The 17,305-nt window shown below is 48.6% G+C and overlaps 2 protein-coding genes across 4 annotated transcripts; one reads left to right on the top strand and one right to left on the bottom strand.

Annotated features, from left to right (window-relative positions):
- Nucleotides 1-5: 5 nt before the first annotated feature.
- Nucleotides 6-12,265, top strand: GLB1L (galactosidase beta 1 like). 3 transcript variants are annotated; one of them, XM_068544399.1, is made up of 18 exons: nucleotides 6-190; nucleotides 1,551-1,689; nucleotides 1,871-2,037; nucleotides 2,293-2,443; nucleotides 2,937-2,997; nucleotides 6,787-6,881; nucleotides 6,980-7,154; nucleotides 7,243-7,301; nucleotides 7,405-7,526; nucleotides 7,636-7,676; nucleotides 7,874-7,992; nucleotides 8,312-8,386; nucleotides 8,506-8,595; nucleotides 8,726-8,839; nucleotides 9,128-9,259; nucleotides 9,732-9,947; nucleotides 10,112-11,337; nucleotides 11,438-12,265. In XM_068544399.1, the coding sequence occupies exons 2-17, from the start codon at nucleotides 1,621-1,623 to the stop codon at nucleotides 10,373-10,375; spliced, it is 1,950 nt and encodes a 649-aa protein (XP_068400500.1). In that variant the 5' UTR covers nucleotides 6-190; nucleotides 1,551-1,620; the 3' UTR covers nucleotides 10,376-11,337; nucleotides 11,438-12,265. The 3 variants fall into 3 exon arrangements, with proteins under 3 accessions (XP_068400500.1, XP_068400499.1, XP_068400501.1); XM_068544398.1 differs by having other exon boundaries at nucleotides 1,563-1,689; XM_068544400.1 differs by lacking the exon at nucleotides 8,726-8,839 and having other exon boundaries at nucleotides 1,563-1,689.
- On the bottom strand, nucleotides 10,597-17,245 carry ANKZF1 (ankyrin repeat and zinc finger peptidyl tRNA hydrolase 1). The gene is given in 14 exon segments (XM_068544401.1): nucleotides 10,597-10,717; nucleotides 10,945-11,030; nucleotides 11,159-11,311; nucleotides 11,443-11,591; nucleotides 11,697-11,828; nucleotides 11,831-12,127; nucleotides 12,808-12,954; nucleotides 13,147-13,375; nucleotides 13,984-14,131; nucleotides 14,215-14,336; nucleotides 14,708-14,925; nucleotides 15,047-15,147; nucleotides 15,371-15,482; nucleotides 16,724-17,245. Coding segments are annotated over 14 exon segments (2,163 nt in total). The 5' UTR covers nucleotides 16,872-17,245.
- Nucleotides 17,246-17,305: the final 60 nt, after the last annotated feature.

The raw sequence follows: 17,305 nt of genomic DNA on the forward strand, positions 1-17,305 counted from the left end.
GAAGATGTGGGGGCGTGGAGCTGAGAAGCCCGGGGCTGGCTAGGCCTGGGGGAGGACGGGTCCCAGGACCCGAGTGAGGGTTCCACACCTGGCCTTCAGTAGGGGTCAAGACGCAGGCACCTACGCCAAAGGGGAGCAAAGCCGGGCTCGGCCCGAGGCCCTCCAGGACCTCCATCTCCCAATGCCAGAGGTAGGAGGCGTCATACCTCCCGCGCACTGGGTAGCCAACTACGGTCCAGCCCGAGGTGGATGCTGAGAGGCGCGGGTGCTGGCGGCCTGGACCCCTGGAGCTCTGATCAGTACAACCTTGAGGGCTCTGGCCTGTATCCCATTACCGTAGTCTCAGTGGTTAAGAGCTCAGGCTCTTGACAGACTAGGGTCTGAATCCTGTCTTAATAGCCTATTAGCTGTGTGACCTGGACAAGTTACTTAACCTCTGGGAAGCTCACTTTCCCTCACTGTAAGATAGGTATAATAGTACCTAAGGTTAAGTGCATGAACTGTGAGGCCAGACTGCCTTGTTGAAATCCCAGCTCTACTAAACTAGTTGTGTGACCTTTAACAGGCTACTTAATATTTGTATCCTTCAATCTCCTCATCAGTAAAATGGGAATGATAATCATCTGCCTCATGGAGTTGTTTGAAGATTAAATGAGAGGTAAAGTGCTTAGCACAGTATTTGACACATAGCCCTCAGCAGTGTCAATAAGCAGAAATTAATAATAATAATAATATTATCCTGGTCCTCACATCCCAGGCTTGGGACTGTGAAGGCAGGAGTAATGGAAATTCACAAATTCCCAAGCCTTGGAACCAAGCAGTTGTCCTTGACGTCTCTTGCCTAAGCAGGCAAGGATAAATTGGAAAGGGGTGCACATCCAAAGAAAATAGGATGGCCTAGATGGTCTCTTTTGTTGAAGCAGGACAGGACTCTCTAGGAAAAAGATCCCTCTTGTAATCTGGTCCCCCCCCCACACCCCCTTTCCTCTGGTTTCCCTTGGTTCTGAACCTGTTTCTGACATTCATCTAGATTTAACCTGCTATGTGCCGGGCCCTGTGATAGAAGCAGAGGATTCAGGATGGATAAGACTCTCCCCACCCTCAGGGGGCTCAGTGTAGTAGAGCACTGCTTCTCAATCTTTATTTATTTGGCTGCGCTGGTCTTAGTTGTGGCATATGGGCTCTTAGTTGTGGCATGTGGGCTCTTAGTTGTGGCATGTGGGATCTAGTGCATTGGGAGCACAGAGTCTTACCCACTGGACCACCAGGGAAGTCCCAGCTTCTCAATCTTGAGTTTGCTTAGGAGCACCTGGAAAACTTGTCAAACTACAAAATCTGATTCTATAGGTTTGAGGTAGGATCTGAGACTCTGCATTTCTAACAAGCTCCCAGGTGAGGCTGGTGAAGCTGGCTCATGAACTGCACTTTGAGTAGCAAGACGTAGAGGATTTTACAAACTAGTAGAGTAGCGGGTAGCTGCAGGCTGTAGACAAAGTCCAGACTAATTCGCCTGGCAACTTGAGGTGGTCTCCGCCCACTTGCTCGCTGAGGTTCCCTCCCAGGAATCCGCCACGTGACGGTCGAACCACCGTCTCTGACTAGAAGAGCCCCGAAAGCGCCATGGCTCCCAAGAAGCTGCTCTGCCTTCCCTCCCTGCTGCTGCCACTCGTGACGCTGCTGCTGCCCCAGGTAGGATGAGAGTATCGAACCAGCCGGCTGGGTGCGGGGAGACGGGATCAGATCTGGCGGAGGAGAGAACGAAAGTGAAAACAACAGAATACTGGGAAGGGCTAGTTCCATCTCCTCTGCTCTTTGCGGACGCTGACCCCCGACTCCAGATCACAGCTGAGCACCGTCTCTCCCCTTGCAGGCAGACACTCGGTCGTTTGTAGTGGATCCGGATCATGACAGATTCCTCCTGGATGGGGCCCCGTTCCGCTACGTGTCTGGCAGCCTGCACTACTTTCGGGTACCGCGGGTGCTTTGGGCAGACCGGCTTTTCAAGATGCGAATGAGTGGCCTCAACGCCGTACAGTTGTAAGAAGTGCTCCCGAGAGCCATGGAAGGGTGGGATTTACCCTTCCTACCACCCCCTTAAGAAGGGGATCAGGACAGGAAGACTGGCTGCGTATGAGAGGGGTTCTAGCTCCAGGGCGTCCCAGACAACGGTGGGAAAGGGTGGGCCAGGACCTCCTTTCAACAGCTTCCTGGAGATTCCCTGCAAGGCCTGAGCCCATAGGCCTCCCCGGCATCTCCCTGCCTTGGGCCCTTGTTAACCTCTTCCTTTCTCAGTTATGTGCCCTGGAACTACCACGAGCCGGAGCCTGGGGTCTATAAATTTAATGGCAGCCGTGACCTCTTTGCGTTTCTGAAAGAGGCAACTTTAGCGAACCTGTTGGTCATACTGAGACCAGGACCTTACATCTGTGCAGAGTGGGAGATGGTGAGTTAGTTGGAGAATGGATAGAAGCAAAGCCTCCCAAGTGCAGTTCCCAGACTACTAGCATCTGCCCCCACTCTAGGGCCACTTCCATCACTATACTCAACTTCCTCCCTTCTTATCTCCCCTACTCCACTCCCAGGCAACAAAGCCCAGTCACTTCTTTTTTTTTTTTTTTTTTTTGTCTGCGTTGGGTCTTTGCACGGGCTTTCTCTAGTTGCAGTGAGTGGGGCTACATTTCTTTGTGGTGTGCGGGCTTCTCATTGCAATGGCTTGTCTTGTTGTGGAGCACGGGCTCTAGGTGCGCAGGCTTCAGTAGTTGTGGCATGTGGGCTCAGTAGTTGTGGTGCACGGGCTTAGTTGCTCTTCAGCATGTGGGATCTTCCCGGACCAGGGCTTGAACCCATGTCACCTGCATTGGCAGGTGGATTCTTAACCACTGTGCCACCAGGGAAGTCCCCCACTCACTTCTCTGTTTTCCTTATGTTTGTCTCAGGGGGGTCTCCCAGCCTGGTTGCTTCGAAAACCTAAAATTCATCTGAGAACCTCAGATCCAGGTGAGTTGAGAAAAAAAAAGACTTGACACAGAAAAAAGCAAAGGACAACAACAAAATGGGTCATTTGAGTGCCCAAAACAGAGATCATTCATTCAAATATTTACTGTTTTCATCATGCCCAGCAGAATGCTAGGAACTGGGGGACCAGACAGACCCAGTCTGGGAGAAACATTAATTTTAAAAAACCCCAAACTTATAAGATTATTTAAAAATACTACACAAGAAAATAGACAAGGAGTTGAGATAGTGAATAACAGGGCGTCTTTTGGGTAGGAAGGCCAGAAAAGGCTTTCCTGAGACGATGACATTTCAGTTACTCTAGGGAAGGGAAAGCACCGGTCATATGAAGAGTGAGGTGAGAACGACCAGGTAGAGGGAATGATGTATTTTTTTAAATAATTAATTAATTCATTTATTTTTGGCTGCACCTCAGGGCTTGTAGGATCTTAGTTCCCAGACCAGGGATTGAATGGGCCCTCATCAGTGAAAGTGTGAAGTCCTAACCACTGGACCGCCAGGGAGTTCCCGGATATGGTGTCTTTTAAGGCCCAGAGATAGGAAAGAACATGGCATGGTTGAGGCCAGCATGGCTGGAGCACAGTGGGTAAGGGAGAGTAGTATGACAAGAAATTGTAGATAGACAGGGACTGTTAATGCAGGATCTTACAGGCCACTGTAAGGGGTTTGCATTTTATTATAAGCACAGTAGAAAGTCATTGAAAGAGTTTAACCAGAATTATCTGATTTGTTTTTAGATTACGTTAGCCTGGATGTGGAAAATGGATTGAGGGGAGCAAGGGTAGAGGTGGAGAAACTTAACTGGGAGACTATGATTGTAGCTGAGGAGAGAGATGATGGCTTCTGGACAGTGATAGTGGTGGAAATAGAAAGAAGAGGGCAGAACTGAGCTATAGGTTGGAGATAAAAATCACCAGGACTCTACTGACAGATTTTGATGAGAGGGGGAGGGGTGGGGGCAGTGTGGGTAGGATGAGGAAAGAAAGGAATCAAGTTTCTGGCCAGTCAAGATTGTGGTGCCATTTATTGACTTAGGGAAGATAGAGAAGACAAGGGGTGGCAAAAGAACAACTTCTGGGGAAGAAACAATGGTTCTGTTCTGGTCATGTTAAATTTTTATCACTCAAGGGAGGATATTAAGTAAGCAATAGGATGTGTGAATGTGGAGCTTAGGAGGAGGTCTGAGCTAGAGGTATAAATTTGAGAGTCATCGGTGTAAAGATGGCATTTAAATCCATGCGTACTGAGACATCACCTAGGGAAAGAGCGTGAGAAAGAAAAGATGAGATGCCCAATATTTCAAGGTGTTTGGATTTCATTTCAGGTGCAAGTAGGAAGTCATTAGAGCAGGGAATAATTCTATCTGCTTTACACCTTTTAAAAAGTTTACTGTTTTAAAAAGGTCAAAATTCCTTATATCTGCTGGGGACTCTCCAGGTGCTGTTTCACTTCTTAGGGTGCTGGAGAGCTTTATGCCACTTATAGCATTTCCGAAACTCAACTATGAAATACATTTAAAATGATAAAGTATTGATGGAAAAACAACATGCAATCTCTGTTTTTCTCAAGAAAACCAGTGACCTCTTCATTGCTGAATCCATGGTGATGTCGCAGATCTTATCCCCCTTGACCAGTCAGCAGCATTCAGCCCAGTTGATCATTTTGTCCTTTGAAATACTCTTCTATTTCCATGATACCATACTTATTTGGTCCCTGCCCCTCCCCCTACAATCTTTCCGACCACTCCTTCTCAGTCTCTTACCGATCCTTCTCCATTTCCCTTTCCACTAAATACTGGGGTGTGTCAGGGCTCAGTCCTTAGACACTTCTCTTTTCCATATATATTTACTCCCTTTATGATCTCATCGATTTGCATGGCTTTAAGTTCCATCTGATAGCTAATGATTCTGAAATATATCTCTCCAGTCAGGACCTTCCCTCGGCTTCCAAAAACATATATCCAACTGCCTACTTGACTTCTACATTTGGAGGTCTAAAAGGCATACAGATACAACTAAGTTCCTTCCAAACCAGCTATTCATACACTCTCCCTGTCTCAGTTAATGGCAAGTCCATTTTCCAACTGATCGGGCTAAACACTGTGGTGGAATTTTTCACACCTGTCTTTCTCTCAGGCCCCTCATTCAGTCCATCAGAAAATCCTGTGAGCTTCACCCTCAAAATATATTGAATTCAATTACTTTTCATCACCCCCATTGCCACCACCCTGGTCCAAACCACCTCTCTCAGCTGGATTACTTTAATACCTTCCTAACTGGTTTCCCTTTTTTGTCCCTCCCCCATGTAGTCTATTCTTAATTCAGCAGTCAGTGTGATCCTCTTAAAATATAAGTTTAAACATATATTTTAGATCATGTCATTTCTCTGTCTAAACCTCTCCAATAGGTTCTCAACTCATTCAGAATACGAACCATGGATTCCTTAAAATGGTCTATTAGGTCCTACCTAATTGGCCCTGTCACCTCCCTGACATCCACTCTTCTCCCCATTGTTCATGCTGGCTTCTCTGCTGTTCCTGTCTTGAGGCCTTTGCAGGTGGTACTGCCACTATCTTCCTGCAGAATGACCTCGCTGACGCCTTCCCTGGGCCACCCTCTAAAATTTAAGCTCCCTTCGCCCCACCATTTTATATCCTCCTTCCCTGCTTAATTTTTTCTCCTTGGCATTAACACACTACATATTTTACCTGATTATTTAATTCACTGCCTCCCTCACTGGAAAGGAAATTCCACAAGGACAGAGATCTTTGTCCATTTTGTTCCATTCTGTATCCCTAACACCTAGAACACTGCTTAGTGCATAGTGCACACCCATAAATACCTGTTGAATGAGAGTTAATGTATGCTTGGATTAAAGGAGGCAAAACAACCTGGGCCTCCTTTATACAGAACACAAAATGTAAAGGAATTAAATGTTTTAAGAATATAAAAATACCCTCTAAAATATCTTTCGTTGACTCCACCTTTGAGAGTCCGCTATCTGCTAAGCATTGTCCTCAATGACAGGGATGCAGCAAATGAACCTGACAGACAAGGTTCCTGCTCACTAGTGGGGGAGACCAACAGGAAACAATTACAGAAATAAATGCTTAATTATAATTTGTTAAGCACTCGAAAGGGAAGTAGGAGGTGATGTGAGAGTGTGTAACAGGGGGAATCTACCCTCATCTAGGATATCAGAGGTTTTCTTGGGGAAGTGAAATTTAAGACCTGAAGCCTGAGTTGGAGTTGCTTAGGTAAGGAGGCAGAGGTCATGCATGAGTCTTCTGAGGGTGAGTCAACAGAAATCACCAATAGGAGTTGAGAATTTAAGGCATGATACCTAATATAATGATCTTCCATTTGATGACTTAAATCTCCTGGACTGTCAGTTACATCAGGGTGCAGGTCAGATATTCTACACTTTTGTAAACTCCCATGCTACTTCATAGCAATCTCAAGTATATATGATTACATAATAACAGCTCCATGTGATGTGTTTTAACATTTTTCTTACATTTAAAAAATGAATTTACAAGAAATACTGCTTTGTTTCCTATGCCCAAATTTCATTGCCATGCAACTATACAAGTGCTTAGGGTTCAGAGATTCTTCTGACAAGTCACTGCTTCCCAGACACAGCTGTGGACAAGTGGGATGCAAAGTGCAGCCCAGAGTTCAGGCAGCACTGAAGTTGCTAGCACTGATGCTAGGGGTGGGGGCTGCAGAGGTGGTGGTGCCCTGATGAGCAGAGCACTGCCCCTTCCTTTAGACTTCCTTGCCGCAGTGGACTCCTGGTTCAAGGTCTTGCTGCCCAAGATACATCCATGGCTCTACCACAATGGGGGCAACATCATTAGCATTCAGGTACAAGTGGAAAGTTGACTGGGCTAGGGGAAGGAGGTGCTGGTGTCCTTAATTTCTCCACCTCATAGCTGATCTCCACTTTTCCTTTCCCCTGGCAGGTGGAGAATGAATACGGTAGCTACAGGGCCTGCGACATGAGCTACATGAGACACCTGGCTGGGCTCTTCCGTGCACTGCTTGGAGACAAGATCTTACTCTTCACCACAGATGGCCCTGAAGGCCTCAAATGTGGCTCCCTCCAGGGACTCTATACCACTATAGATTTTGGCCCAGGTCTCCTGAGCAAGGGTTCGGAGTGAAGTCTGGGGAAGGGGCACCTGTTCCACGTTGCTTATCTTTCACCTTTGCCTCCTTTCTGCAGCTGACAACATGACCAAAATCTTTGCCCTGCTTCGGAAGTATGAACCCCGCGGGCCATTGGTGAGGAGCCAGAGGGGAGGGCAATCAAAGCAGGTGTCAGCGTGGGAAATGGGTTGAGCTCGGTTCCCATCTGGCTCACAGCTCCTTTCACTTCACGCTGTAGGTGAACTCTGAGTACTACACAGGCTGGCTGGATTACTGGGGCCAGAATCACTCTACACGCTCCGTACCAGCTGTAACCAAAGGACTAGAGAACATGCTAAAGTTGGGAGCCAGTGTGAACATGTAACTGGAGACACCGGGGCCAGCATGAATCTGTAACTGGGTGCTGGAGATGAAGGTTAAGATTCAGTGGGTCAGCTTTTACCTTTCCCCCTGCTCTCCCCCACTCTAGGTACATGTACCATGGAGGCACCAATTTTGGATACTGGAATGGTGAGTCCAGATGGTCCCTGGGGTGGCAGCAGGGAGGCAGCAAGGAATTACAATCTGCGGGCTGCACAGATTAGGATTCTAGAAGCTGGATATGGCCACTGCTGCCCCTTCTGATAGCAAAATCCTCTGCGTGCATTTCTTTGCTTAGTGCCTATCGCCTGAAAGATATATTGAATTAATTAAATTGGTTTGACCAGGTGCTGATGAGAAGGGACGCTTTCTTCCAATTACTACCAGCTACGACTACGATGCACCCATATCTGAAGCAGGGGACCCCACACCTAAGCTTTTTGCTATTCGAAATGTCATCAGCAAGGTGCCCTACCACTTCATTAAGCACCAAAGGCTTTTATTAATTTGGGGGGAGGGAGTACCCAAATTGTTTGTAAAGGGATCCCATAAATCAGTGGCTGTTGTCTGGGCCAGAGAGCCCTCTGAGCACCCTATGGCAGCATTTCTCACCCACCCAAATGGGATTCCCTGGGGAGATACACACAAAGATGTGTAAAATTACAGAATCTTCATGACCCCTGAAGCCCTTCCCTGGACCCCCAGTTAAGAATCCTGCACTAGGGTCTTGGAATAGGGGTTCTTTGTGTGGTTTTCCTATGGCTCCTGAGAGAATTTGGGCTCAGTTCCAGGAAGTTCCCTTGGGACCTTTACCTCCCCCCAGCCCCAAGATGACGCTTGGACCTTTGAGCCTACACCTGGTAAGCTTCTCCCCATTACTCTCTAATTCTACCCCTTTATTCTCTAAATAGCCCAGCCTGTCCTACCCTCTATTCTGAAAGTTCTCTCATATTCTGATACTTTCCCCTTATTCTAATAGGATGGGAATTTGCTGGCTTTCCTAGACTTCCTATGCCCCCAAGGGCCCATCCATTCAATCCTGCCAATGACCTTTGAGGCTGTCAACCAGGTAAAGCATAATCCCCCATCCGGTTGGTATGGCAACAGCTATACCAAGGGTTCCCTCAGCTATGCATCTTCCCCACAGTATCCTTTCTTCTCTCTCAGCACAGCTTATAAACTTATTCTTACACACCCAGGACCATGGGTATATGTTGTACCGGACCTATCTGACCCATACTGTTTCTGAGCCAACACAATTCTGGGTGCCAAACAATGGAGTCCATGACCGTGCCTACGTGATGGTGGATGGGGTGAGAACCTAATACCAGGCTATCTCTGAGCCCATTTCCTCTCCTCCCCAGCACACTTTAGTCTTAACTTTCCCATATCTACCTTTTCCCACTGCCTGCTCACATTTGAGGGGATAAGCTGGGATGAGGAAGAGTTTGACTAAGGATAAGGTTCCATTATGAATGGATAAGTGACCGAAGGGCTACATTCTCTTTGCCCTCTAAATCAGTGTCCTAATGTGGCTTCCTGTGTGGTGGCCACAGGCTAGATGCTGAGCTCCTCCCTTTCACAGATACTCTTATCCACAGGTGTTTCAGGGTGTTTTGGAACGAAACATGAAACGCAACCTATTTTTGACGGGGAAAAAGGGGGCCAAACTGGATGTCTTGCTGGAGAACATGGGGAGGCTCAGTTTCGGGTCTAACAGCAGTGACTTCAAGGTGAGCTAGCTATGCCCACTCCCTTGCCCCCATACTTTTTAATTTCATTTTTAAAATTAATTAATTAATTAATTATTTGGCTGCGCCAGGCCTTACTTGCTGCATGTGGGATCTTCGTTGCAGCACGCGCGATCTTTTTTAGTTGCAGCATGCAGAATCTTTAGTTGTGGCATGCAGGATCTAGTTCCCTGGCCAGGGATTGAACCCAGGCCCCCTGCACTGGGAGCGCAGAGTCTTAACCACTGGACCACCAGGGAATTCCCACCCCCCAATATTCTTATTGACCGAACTCCCTTGGAAAGATAGGGGCCTAATGGAAGATAAACAAGAGCTATGTCCTTAGGGCTTAGGCAGCAAAGTAGCAGCTTGTGGGGATCTGGACATGGCCACTAGTTGCATCCCAGGGCTTGAGTAGGGATAGGTTGGCCTTAGAACTTAGAGAATGATGAATTTTCATTTGCCTTCTTCACAGGGCCTACTGGAGCCACCAGTTCTGGGGCAAACAGTCCTTACCCAGTGGCTGATGTTCCCTCTGAAAGTTGATAATCTTGTAAAGTGGTGGTTTCCCAACCAGTTGCTGAAAAGCTCACATCCTCAAACTCCCTCTGGCCCCACCTTCTACTCTACAACCTTCCCAATTTTAGGCTCAGGCGGGGACACATTTCTCTTTCTACCTGGATGGACCAAGGTATTGCTGATGGTGAGGGTGGGGCTGGGGAGTAGGGTGCTAAGAGAGGAAAATCATGGAAGGAGGGAGAGCAGAAATTATTCCTCTGATTAGAAACCTCAAAGGGGATAACTCTACCCCTTTGAGAGCTGATCCTTTATATCCCTCTCCTTCCTCCTCCCCAGGGCCAAGTCTGGATCAACGGGTTTAACTTGGGCCGCTACTGGACAAAGAGGGGGCCACAACAGACCCTCTACGTGCCAAGACCCCTGCTGTTTCCTAGGGGAGCCCTCAACAAAATCACGTTGCTGGAGCTAGAAAATGTGCCTCTTCAGCCCCAAATCCAATTCCTGGATAGGCCTATCCTCAATAGCACTATGCATAAGACATACATCTATTCCCTCTCAGCTGAAAGTGCCTCTGAACCGATGGAGTTAAGTGGGCACTGAAAGAAAGTGCAGTTTCCTTGCCAAACTTTATTGTGATTAAAATTCCAGAGACAGTACCAGCTCCACACACCTCTATGGCCCTGTCTTTGCCCTGGTTCCTGAATGTCCCTCACCCCAGTCTTCCAAATACTCTCTGGTTTCGTGGGGAAGAAGAAACCTAGGGCCAGTGTGTATGTGCCCTCTCAGAGCCTAGAGTTGGCCCCAGCTGGAGCTGTAAGAGATCAGGAAGAGGGCTTCCCAGCCCGACAGCGATGATCCTGGAGGCAGCGTGTGGAGCGGAAAGAAAAAGTAGTGAAAGGGAATATGAGGCCTTGGAGGGATGTCCCACAGCTTCAGCGGCGTCTGAACAAGAGGAAGAAAAATGGCTGGAGAGGTATCCCAGAAACTTTCTAATCCAAGCCTTCCCTATCCCTCCTCCTGCCACTTCTGTTCTTATTCCAAAGGTTCCCAGAGTGTCTCAAATCCCCTCAACAACCTTTCTGAACACTGAGCGGGCACGCATTCTACTTGTCCAGAATGGCCTCTAACTCATCACAACCTACCCACTCACGCCCACCCCCTCTACGTACTGAACGTTGATGATGGCAGGGTCGGGGACCTGAGGGGTAGGGGCTCCCAACTGGGCAGCCAGTCGGCGCTCTGCAGCCAGAGCTCCCTGAGGGGAAGAGAAGTTGTGTTAAGGACAAGGCCCCAGTGGTGCAGAGGGTACCCAAGAAGTGATGCTGCACACTGATCAGACCTCTAAGGAAGTGTTGCTGGGGAAGAAAGAACCTCCAGCCTCACCTTCCCTCAGTCGCTGAGGGCAGCAAATCTCCGCTGCTCTTCCTGCTCCCGCTTCTGCGCCTGCCGCTCCTCCCACTGCCGCCGGGCTGCCTTCTGCTCCCTTTTCCGAATGGCCTGCTGCGCCTCCATTTCCGCCGTCAGTGGCCCTGGCACCTGGAGGATTTCCGGGAAGGTGTAAGGTAAGACCTATACAAACTATCCTTGGTAAAACTGTAAGAAAACAGAAAAGATCTAGCCAGCATCTCTGATGCCTTCCCACTCTGCTGCTTCCTCTTCCAGCTGACCTGAGCTTTGCTGTAATCATAAGCATCTGGATTCTTCTCCATGAACCTCCGGAACTCATTACGTGTTGATTTGTCAGCTGCAACTGTGTACGGTGGCTGGGTCCGGGAGTCCCTAGGTGCGAAAACCCAAAAAATGAGTTGAACATCACCTGCCTCCTGTTCCTCCCAACATCACCCAAGCAGACCAGGGGAAATACTGCCAAGTAGCTGGTGCCAAGATCATCGTCAGGAGGGGTCGGCACGAGGGCCCTTACTTACTGAGTCTCTCCCAGCTGCGGCAGCTGCGTGCAGGAGGGTGAAGCCACCAGAGCCCAAGGGGGCACTGAGCAGAGACAGAACTCCAGGGTCCACGGGGCTGGCAGCTAGCCGGAGCGTCAGCATCCCCCATCTCCAGCTCGGCAAGCAGCCAGAAGCACATCCCAGAGCTCTGGCTGACCAGGGGACTTGGCCTCATCTGGGAAAGGCCCCAAAGGGGCTGACTCTGAAAAGGCCTCATCTTCTTGAGGTTGCTAGGAAAGAGTCATTTGCGCCCCAGCCTCCAGGTCTTGGTTTCTCTCCCTCTTATTCCTTTTTCTCCTCCTCTGCTTGGGCAATACCTCAAATTCACGAAGATCCAGCGTCCCCAGTATCACCTCTGCTAGCTCCAACTCTACCTGGGAGCCATCCTCTCCCTCTGACTCTGAACCTAGGGAAAAATTTGCTATGTTAGATCCATCTAAGGAATAAGCAGGGGGTAGAAGGTTGTGGGCTGCCCCAGATGCATAAGAATGTACATAGAGAGATAATCCAGATCACTTGAAATAAAATTGTTTGTATTTTGTCACCCAAGATAAAGTAGCCCATCAAGAGCTGAAGCCATTAGTATCACATGCAGAAATGAGGCTCGCAGCCCAGACGAGGACAGGCCCAGAAGAAGCTATGCAGGGACAAGAGTCCCTGGACACTCCCAGGACAGCCTTAGGGTGGTGCCCAACAGAGGAAAGCGCGAGCAGGGACAGCCATGCAGGCCAGCGGTCTGCAGCGAGGCAAGCAGCCCTTAGCCCAAACCAGAGCGTCCAAGAAGACAGGTAAATTATGTAAGATCCACACAACACACATTCAAGCATCGACTTCATGCTAAGGCTTTTCAAAGTACTAGGGATACATCAATGAACAAAAGAGATGATAGATTTGGAAAAGTCAGAAAACGTGTAATTGCTACCACATACCCCACACTATAAACAGACCTGTGTGAGTGTGTGTGTAGTATGTAAGGGTTTACCTATAAATAGCGAAGTGAATAAGTTATGACAGTAGGGGATTTGCTACTGCAGTTCTAGGACAGACCCCAAGAGAGATCTGACAATTGCCAGATGGTGCTCAAACCCTGTTTGGGAGCTTCCTCATTCCGCCTGAGTGCCTCATTTTCATCACTGCAAACCTTTCTTTCTTCCTCAATGGCCTTCCTTTCTCTCATTGTCTTCCAGTGTGTCTGAGGTAAATCCAACCTGACTGTCTCCCGGGGGTCTTCGCCTGCCATAAAACAAAAGATGGTTCTCAAATTTAGCTGAGGAGAAGACAGCCCAGGTTTCTCTCAATGAAGATGCCATCGGACTGCAGTACGAGGGCTAGAAAATCATCTGGATGCACAAATGAGAAGCCGAGGCTTGGGCTGGGAGGTACGGGAAGGTCTAGGGAGTCTGGGGATCTGGACAGAAGGCTCACCATGGACATGCAAGGCGGTCAGCTTATGGAGCACACGCTGTAGCTCTTGGAAGGTGGGTCTGCGGGTAGCGAGGGGGATATCCCAAAGTCGGGGATCCCCACGTTGCAGGGGAGCCTCACGGCCTCCAAAGAACAAGGACCAGCCAGAGTGGGGTGCACGCATCAGTATCGTCCCAGCGTTCTCCAGCACCTTAGCCCAGTCTGGCCCTGCCAGCAGGTCACGAACATCCTAGAGAAGAAAGTAACTCAGCCCTGCATCTCTTCACTTGCTACTTTTAAATCTCCAACCAAAAAATGACCCACAGATCACGTGTAGGGAGTGGGAGGTAGAAGATAATGGAGGGGGCTTCCCTGGTGGCACAGGTTAAGAATCCGCTTGCCAATGCAGGGGACACGGGTTCGAGCCCTGGTCCGGGAAGATCCCACATGCTGTGGAGCAACTAAGCCCGTGCACCACAACTACTGAGGCTGCACTCTAGAGCCCTCGTGCCACAACTGCTGAAGCCCATATGCCTAGAGCCCGTGTTCTGAAACGAGAAGCCACCGCAATGAGAAGCCCGCATACCGCAACGAAGAGTAGCCCCCACTCGCCGCAACTAGAGAAAGCCCGCGCGCAGCAATGAAGACCCAATGCAGCCAAAAAGAAAGAAAGAAAGAAGATAATGGAGGGAGAATGACAGGACTAAGACTCCTGGGCATTCACCCCATTCTACCTTCATCTACCCAAAAATAACCAAGACGGAGGATACAGGAACCAGCCTCCCTACTGTAACATTTAATCAGTTGAGAGGGAAAAGTGTGGATTAGAGGAGCACCAGATCTGGACACTTAACTCACCTAATATAGCACGGCTTCACTGTAGCGCCTCAGGTTGGCTCCAGCAGAGTGGGAAGCCGCACCCCGGGCATCCTGAAGCCCCTGGGCTGTGCCCCACTTGGCCTGCACTGTGTAGCGGTGAAAGGTTTTGTGTGTCAACACTTCTTGTCTGTAGACAGCACAGACTCAGTACTGGAAACCAGCTGGTACTCCCAGGCTACCAGGATCCATTCCATCCTTACCCCATGCAGCACCCTCTCACCCTTGAAAACAGCACCAGCAAAGTGCCCAGCGGCAGCCACGAGCACCACGCAGTCCCTGGGACCTCCACTTTGCAGGTTCTGTAGCAGCAGTTCTGCTTCTTCTGGGGGCACCTGGATGACGGAGGAGCAGCACAAACATATCTGTGGCACTTACTGACAGCAAGAAATAAGTGCCAATGCTAAGTGCTTCACATGCATCATCTCTTTTAATACAACTTATTTGTCTCCATTTTACAAATAAGAAAATTTGAGGCTTGTGGAGGTAGTCAAGATCAAGTGGTAGAACCACTATTCAAACCTAGATTGGTCTATTTCCAAACTTAATTCCATTACACTTGACCCTTCTAAGATTCAAGCCAGTTCAATCCAAGACTGTGCTGTCAAGTGTGATACCCACTCCCAACAGGAAGGAAGGAAAGAAGTGAGACATGGACTGTGCTGAGGGAAAATCTAGGCTGAGTGTACAGAAGGCTGGAGTTGACCACACAACCTGTGCTGGCACTTGCCTGGCGAGGGCCTAGGACACAGCAGTAGGCATAAAGAAACTGGCCCTGGGCATTCTGGAAAAGAACCCGATGGGGGTGGAAGCCTCGGGGTCGGTTAGGCTTCTCAAACTCAGCCCTCTCCTCATCCAGTATCTGCAAGTCCTCCTCACTGGCTAAGTCCGAGTCTTCTGATCCTGAGATGCTGGAAAGATCTCCTCAGAACATGAGATAACGCAAGTTTGGTGCCCCATCTTTGACCTTTCCTCAAGCTCCTAAACTAGGGTCTTTCTCCATCCCCATGACCTATCCCCACACAGGTCTCCCAACAGTCATCACCTGTGGAGCTCTGCTTTTCAAAGTCCAGGGCACACAGGAGAGGCTTGTCCTTGAGATGCTGCTTTAGGTTAAACTGATGCCAGTCAAGCTTATAATGTTCCCTCTAGTAGGAGGCAAAGAAGGAAACACAGTGTGGAAGCATGCCCCAGCCTGGCCTTTTATGGTATCCAAGACCTCTAACAGAACTCCAGGAAGTATGACCAGGTAACACTAACTTTCTTAGTTAAAACATGGAACTTTATTAATTAAAGACAAATGTCTACCTCTCCCCACCCACCATTACACCTTTGCTTCCACCATTTAGCTCTGTACCTGGTCTTTTACCTGTTCTGGTGGTTCTGGAAGGTCTGGTCACAGGTTGAACAAAACAACTTCTCTGAAATATCCAGAGGACCCTGGAGTGGTTTTCTTTCTGGGCTTATTCTCTCCCCTGAACCTAAATAAGGGGAGGGTAAACAGAGGTAGAAAAGGAGCCCAAATCCACAGTATCTAGGATTACATTCAGTGTCTGATATACAAAGCAGAGGAGGATACAAAAGAAAGAGATGGCATGTCCTTGCCTTCAAGAAATTTACAATCTGGGCTTCCCTGGTGGCACAGTGGTTGAGAATCTGCCTGCCAATGCAGGGGACATGGGTTCGAGCCCTGGTCTGGGAAGATCCCACATGCCGCGGAGCGGCTGGGCCCGTGAGCCACAATTACTGAGCCTGTGCGTCTGGAGCCCGTGCTCCACAACAAGAGAGGCCGCGATAGTGAGAGGCCCGCGCACCGCGATGAAGAGTGGCCCCCGCTTGCCACAACTAGAGAAAGCCCTCGCACAGAAACGAAGATCCAACACAGCCATAAATAAATAAATAAAAATTAAAAAAAAAAAAAGACAAGTACCTGGATTAAAAAAAAAAAAAAGAAATTTACAATCTAGTAATAATGAAACGAATAGCACAGCAATCACTTTATACAATAAATATGCTTCTGAAAAGATGTACGTAAAATGAATATAAATCAAACATTGTATGTAAATTAACCAAAGGGATTTTTTGGAGAAATCCTAGAAAATGATTTCTGGTAAGGTTAAAATTCTTTTTAACTGTGAAAAAAATCACTTCCCAAGTGCCACTTTTTTAGCTTGTATTTCTAATTACAGTGTGCCGTTTGTTTTTTAAAAAGGTACAAGAGAAACAGCCAAACTAAAGCTGTATGAAACCAAGAGTAAGTTGTTTTATATTCAGCAAGAAGGAATGATTTGATTGGAATAGTTAAATTTGGACTACGTCAAGGAATTTTGAAGTGTTTTTGCAGGCAGTGGTGGTAATGTGATGAGGCATAAACAATGGCAAGAGATTTGTTTGGAGACAATTCAGGAGCCTGTTCTAGAAATCCAGAGATCGAGTGAATTTTTTTTTTTGACCAAAATATAGACTTTAATTTTACACGTACAAATGTTGCCTTAAATTCATAACAGTTAAGAAACATATACACAAACTTCAGCTTAAATGGAAAAGTAAAAAACAAACACTCTGCAGTTGGGGGTTGATAAATTTTATCCAGTAGAAGGAGATGTCAACAAGGGCTCCTAAGCTGGGAAACACCAATAAGAATGTGTTCCCTGAAGGAGCAATAAGCTCTAAGGAGCCCTGTCACGTCCCTCACGGGTCCACCCCAAACCTTCCCAGATACCTGGAAACGAAGTCTGCAGAACCTGGGCCAGAGCCTCCCCGGGAGCGTGGCTCACCAGGCGCAGGCCCTGAAGGACCGGAGTATCCGCCTTGAGGTCAAACAGGGAGACCGACACAGACGCCTGGGCTGCAGCTGGAGCCGGCGACATGGCTGAGCAGAAAGGCGGTTAAGAAACAGAGCTCCCCAAAGCAAGATCCTATGCCACGTCTCCCGCCAGCATGACTTGGTCTCCCCCACGCCGCAAGGCACCACGGCCCTCACCCTGGTGCCAGGGGTTAATACGTGACCCCAGCCCGCTTTCTCACACCACCCAGTCTCGGACCACACAAGAGTGAAATGGGGGCGACCAAATCCAGTCCAACAGAATTAAAATCACTGAGGTTCCTTAACCAACCGCTCCTCATTACCCGTGCGACCACCTCCAGCAGTGACTAAACCGCGTGAACTCGTCCCCGCCCTCAGAAGCTGCCGCAAAGGTCCCGGGGAGCGGAGTGACACAGCCGTCTACAGTTCGAAGCACGGATTTCTGCAAAAGCACAACAATCTCGTCACTACGGGGCAGCGAAGAGGACAAAAGGCGTC

Source organism: Eschrichtius robustus, chromosome 5, assembly GCF_028021215.1.
Source record: "Eschrichtius robustus isolate mEscRob2 chromosome 5, mEscRob2.pri, whole genome shotgun sequence".
Classification (NCBI taxonomy): domain Eukaryota; kingdom Metazoa; phylum Chordata; class Mammalia; order Artiodactyla; family Eschrichtiidae; genus Eschrichtius; species Eschrichtius robustus.

Excerpts from the sequence above, each read along its gene's own strand:
- GLB1L (XM_068544399.1), top strand. The coding sequence starts at position 1,621 with ATGGCTCCCAAGAAGCTGCTCTGCCTTCCCTCCCTGCTGCTGCCACTC. Across the intron at positions 7,527-7,635 it reads TTGGGAGCCAGTGTGAACAT|GTACATGTACCATGGAGGCA; the intron begins GTAACTGGAGAC and ends CCCCCACTCTAG. Across the intron at positions 8,387-8,505 it reads GACCTTTGAGCCTACACCTG|GATGGGAATTTGCTGGCTTT; the intron begins GTAAGCTTCTCC and ends TTATTCTAATAG.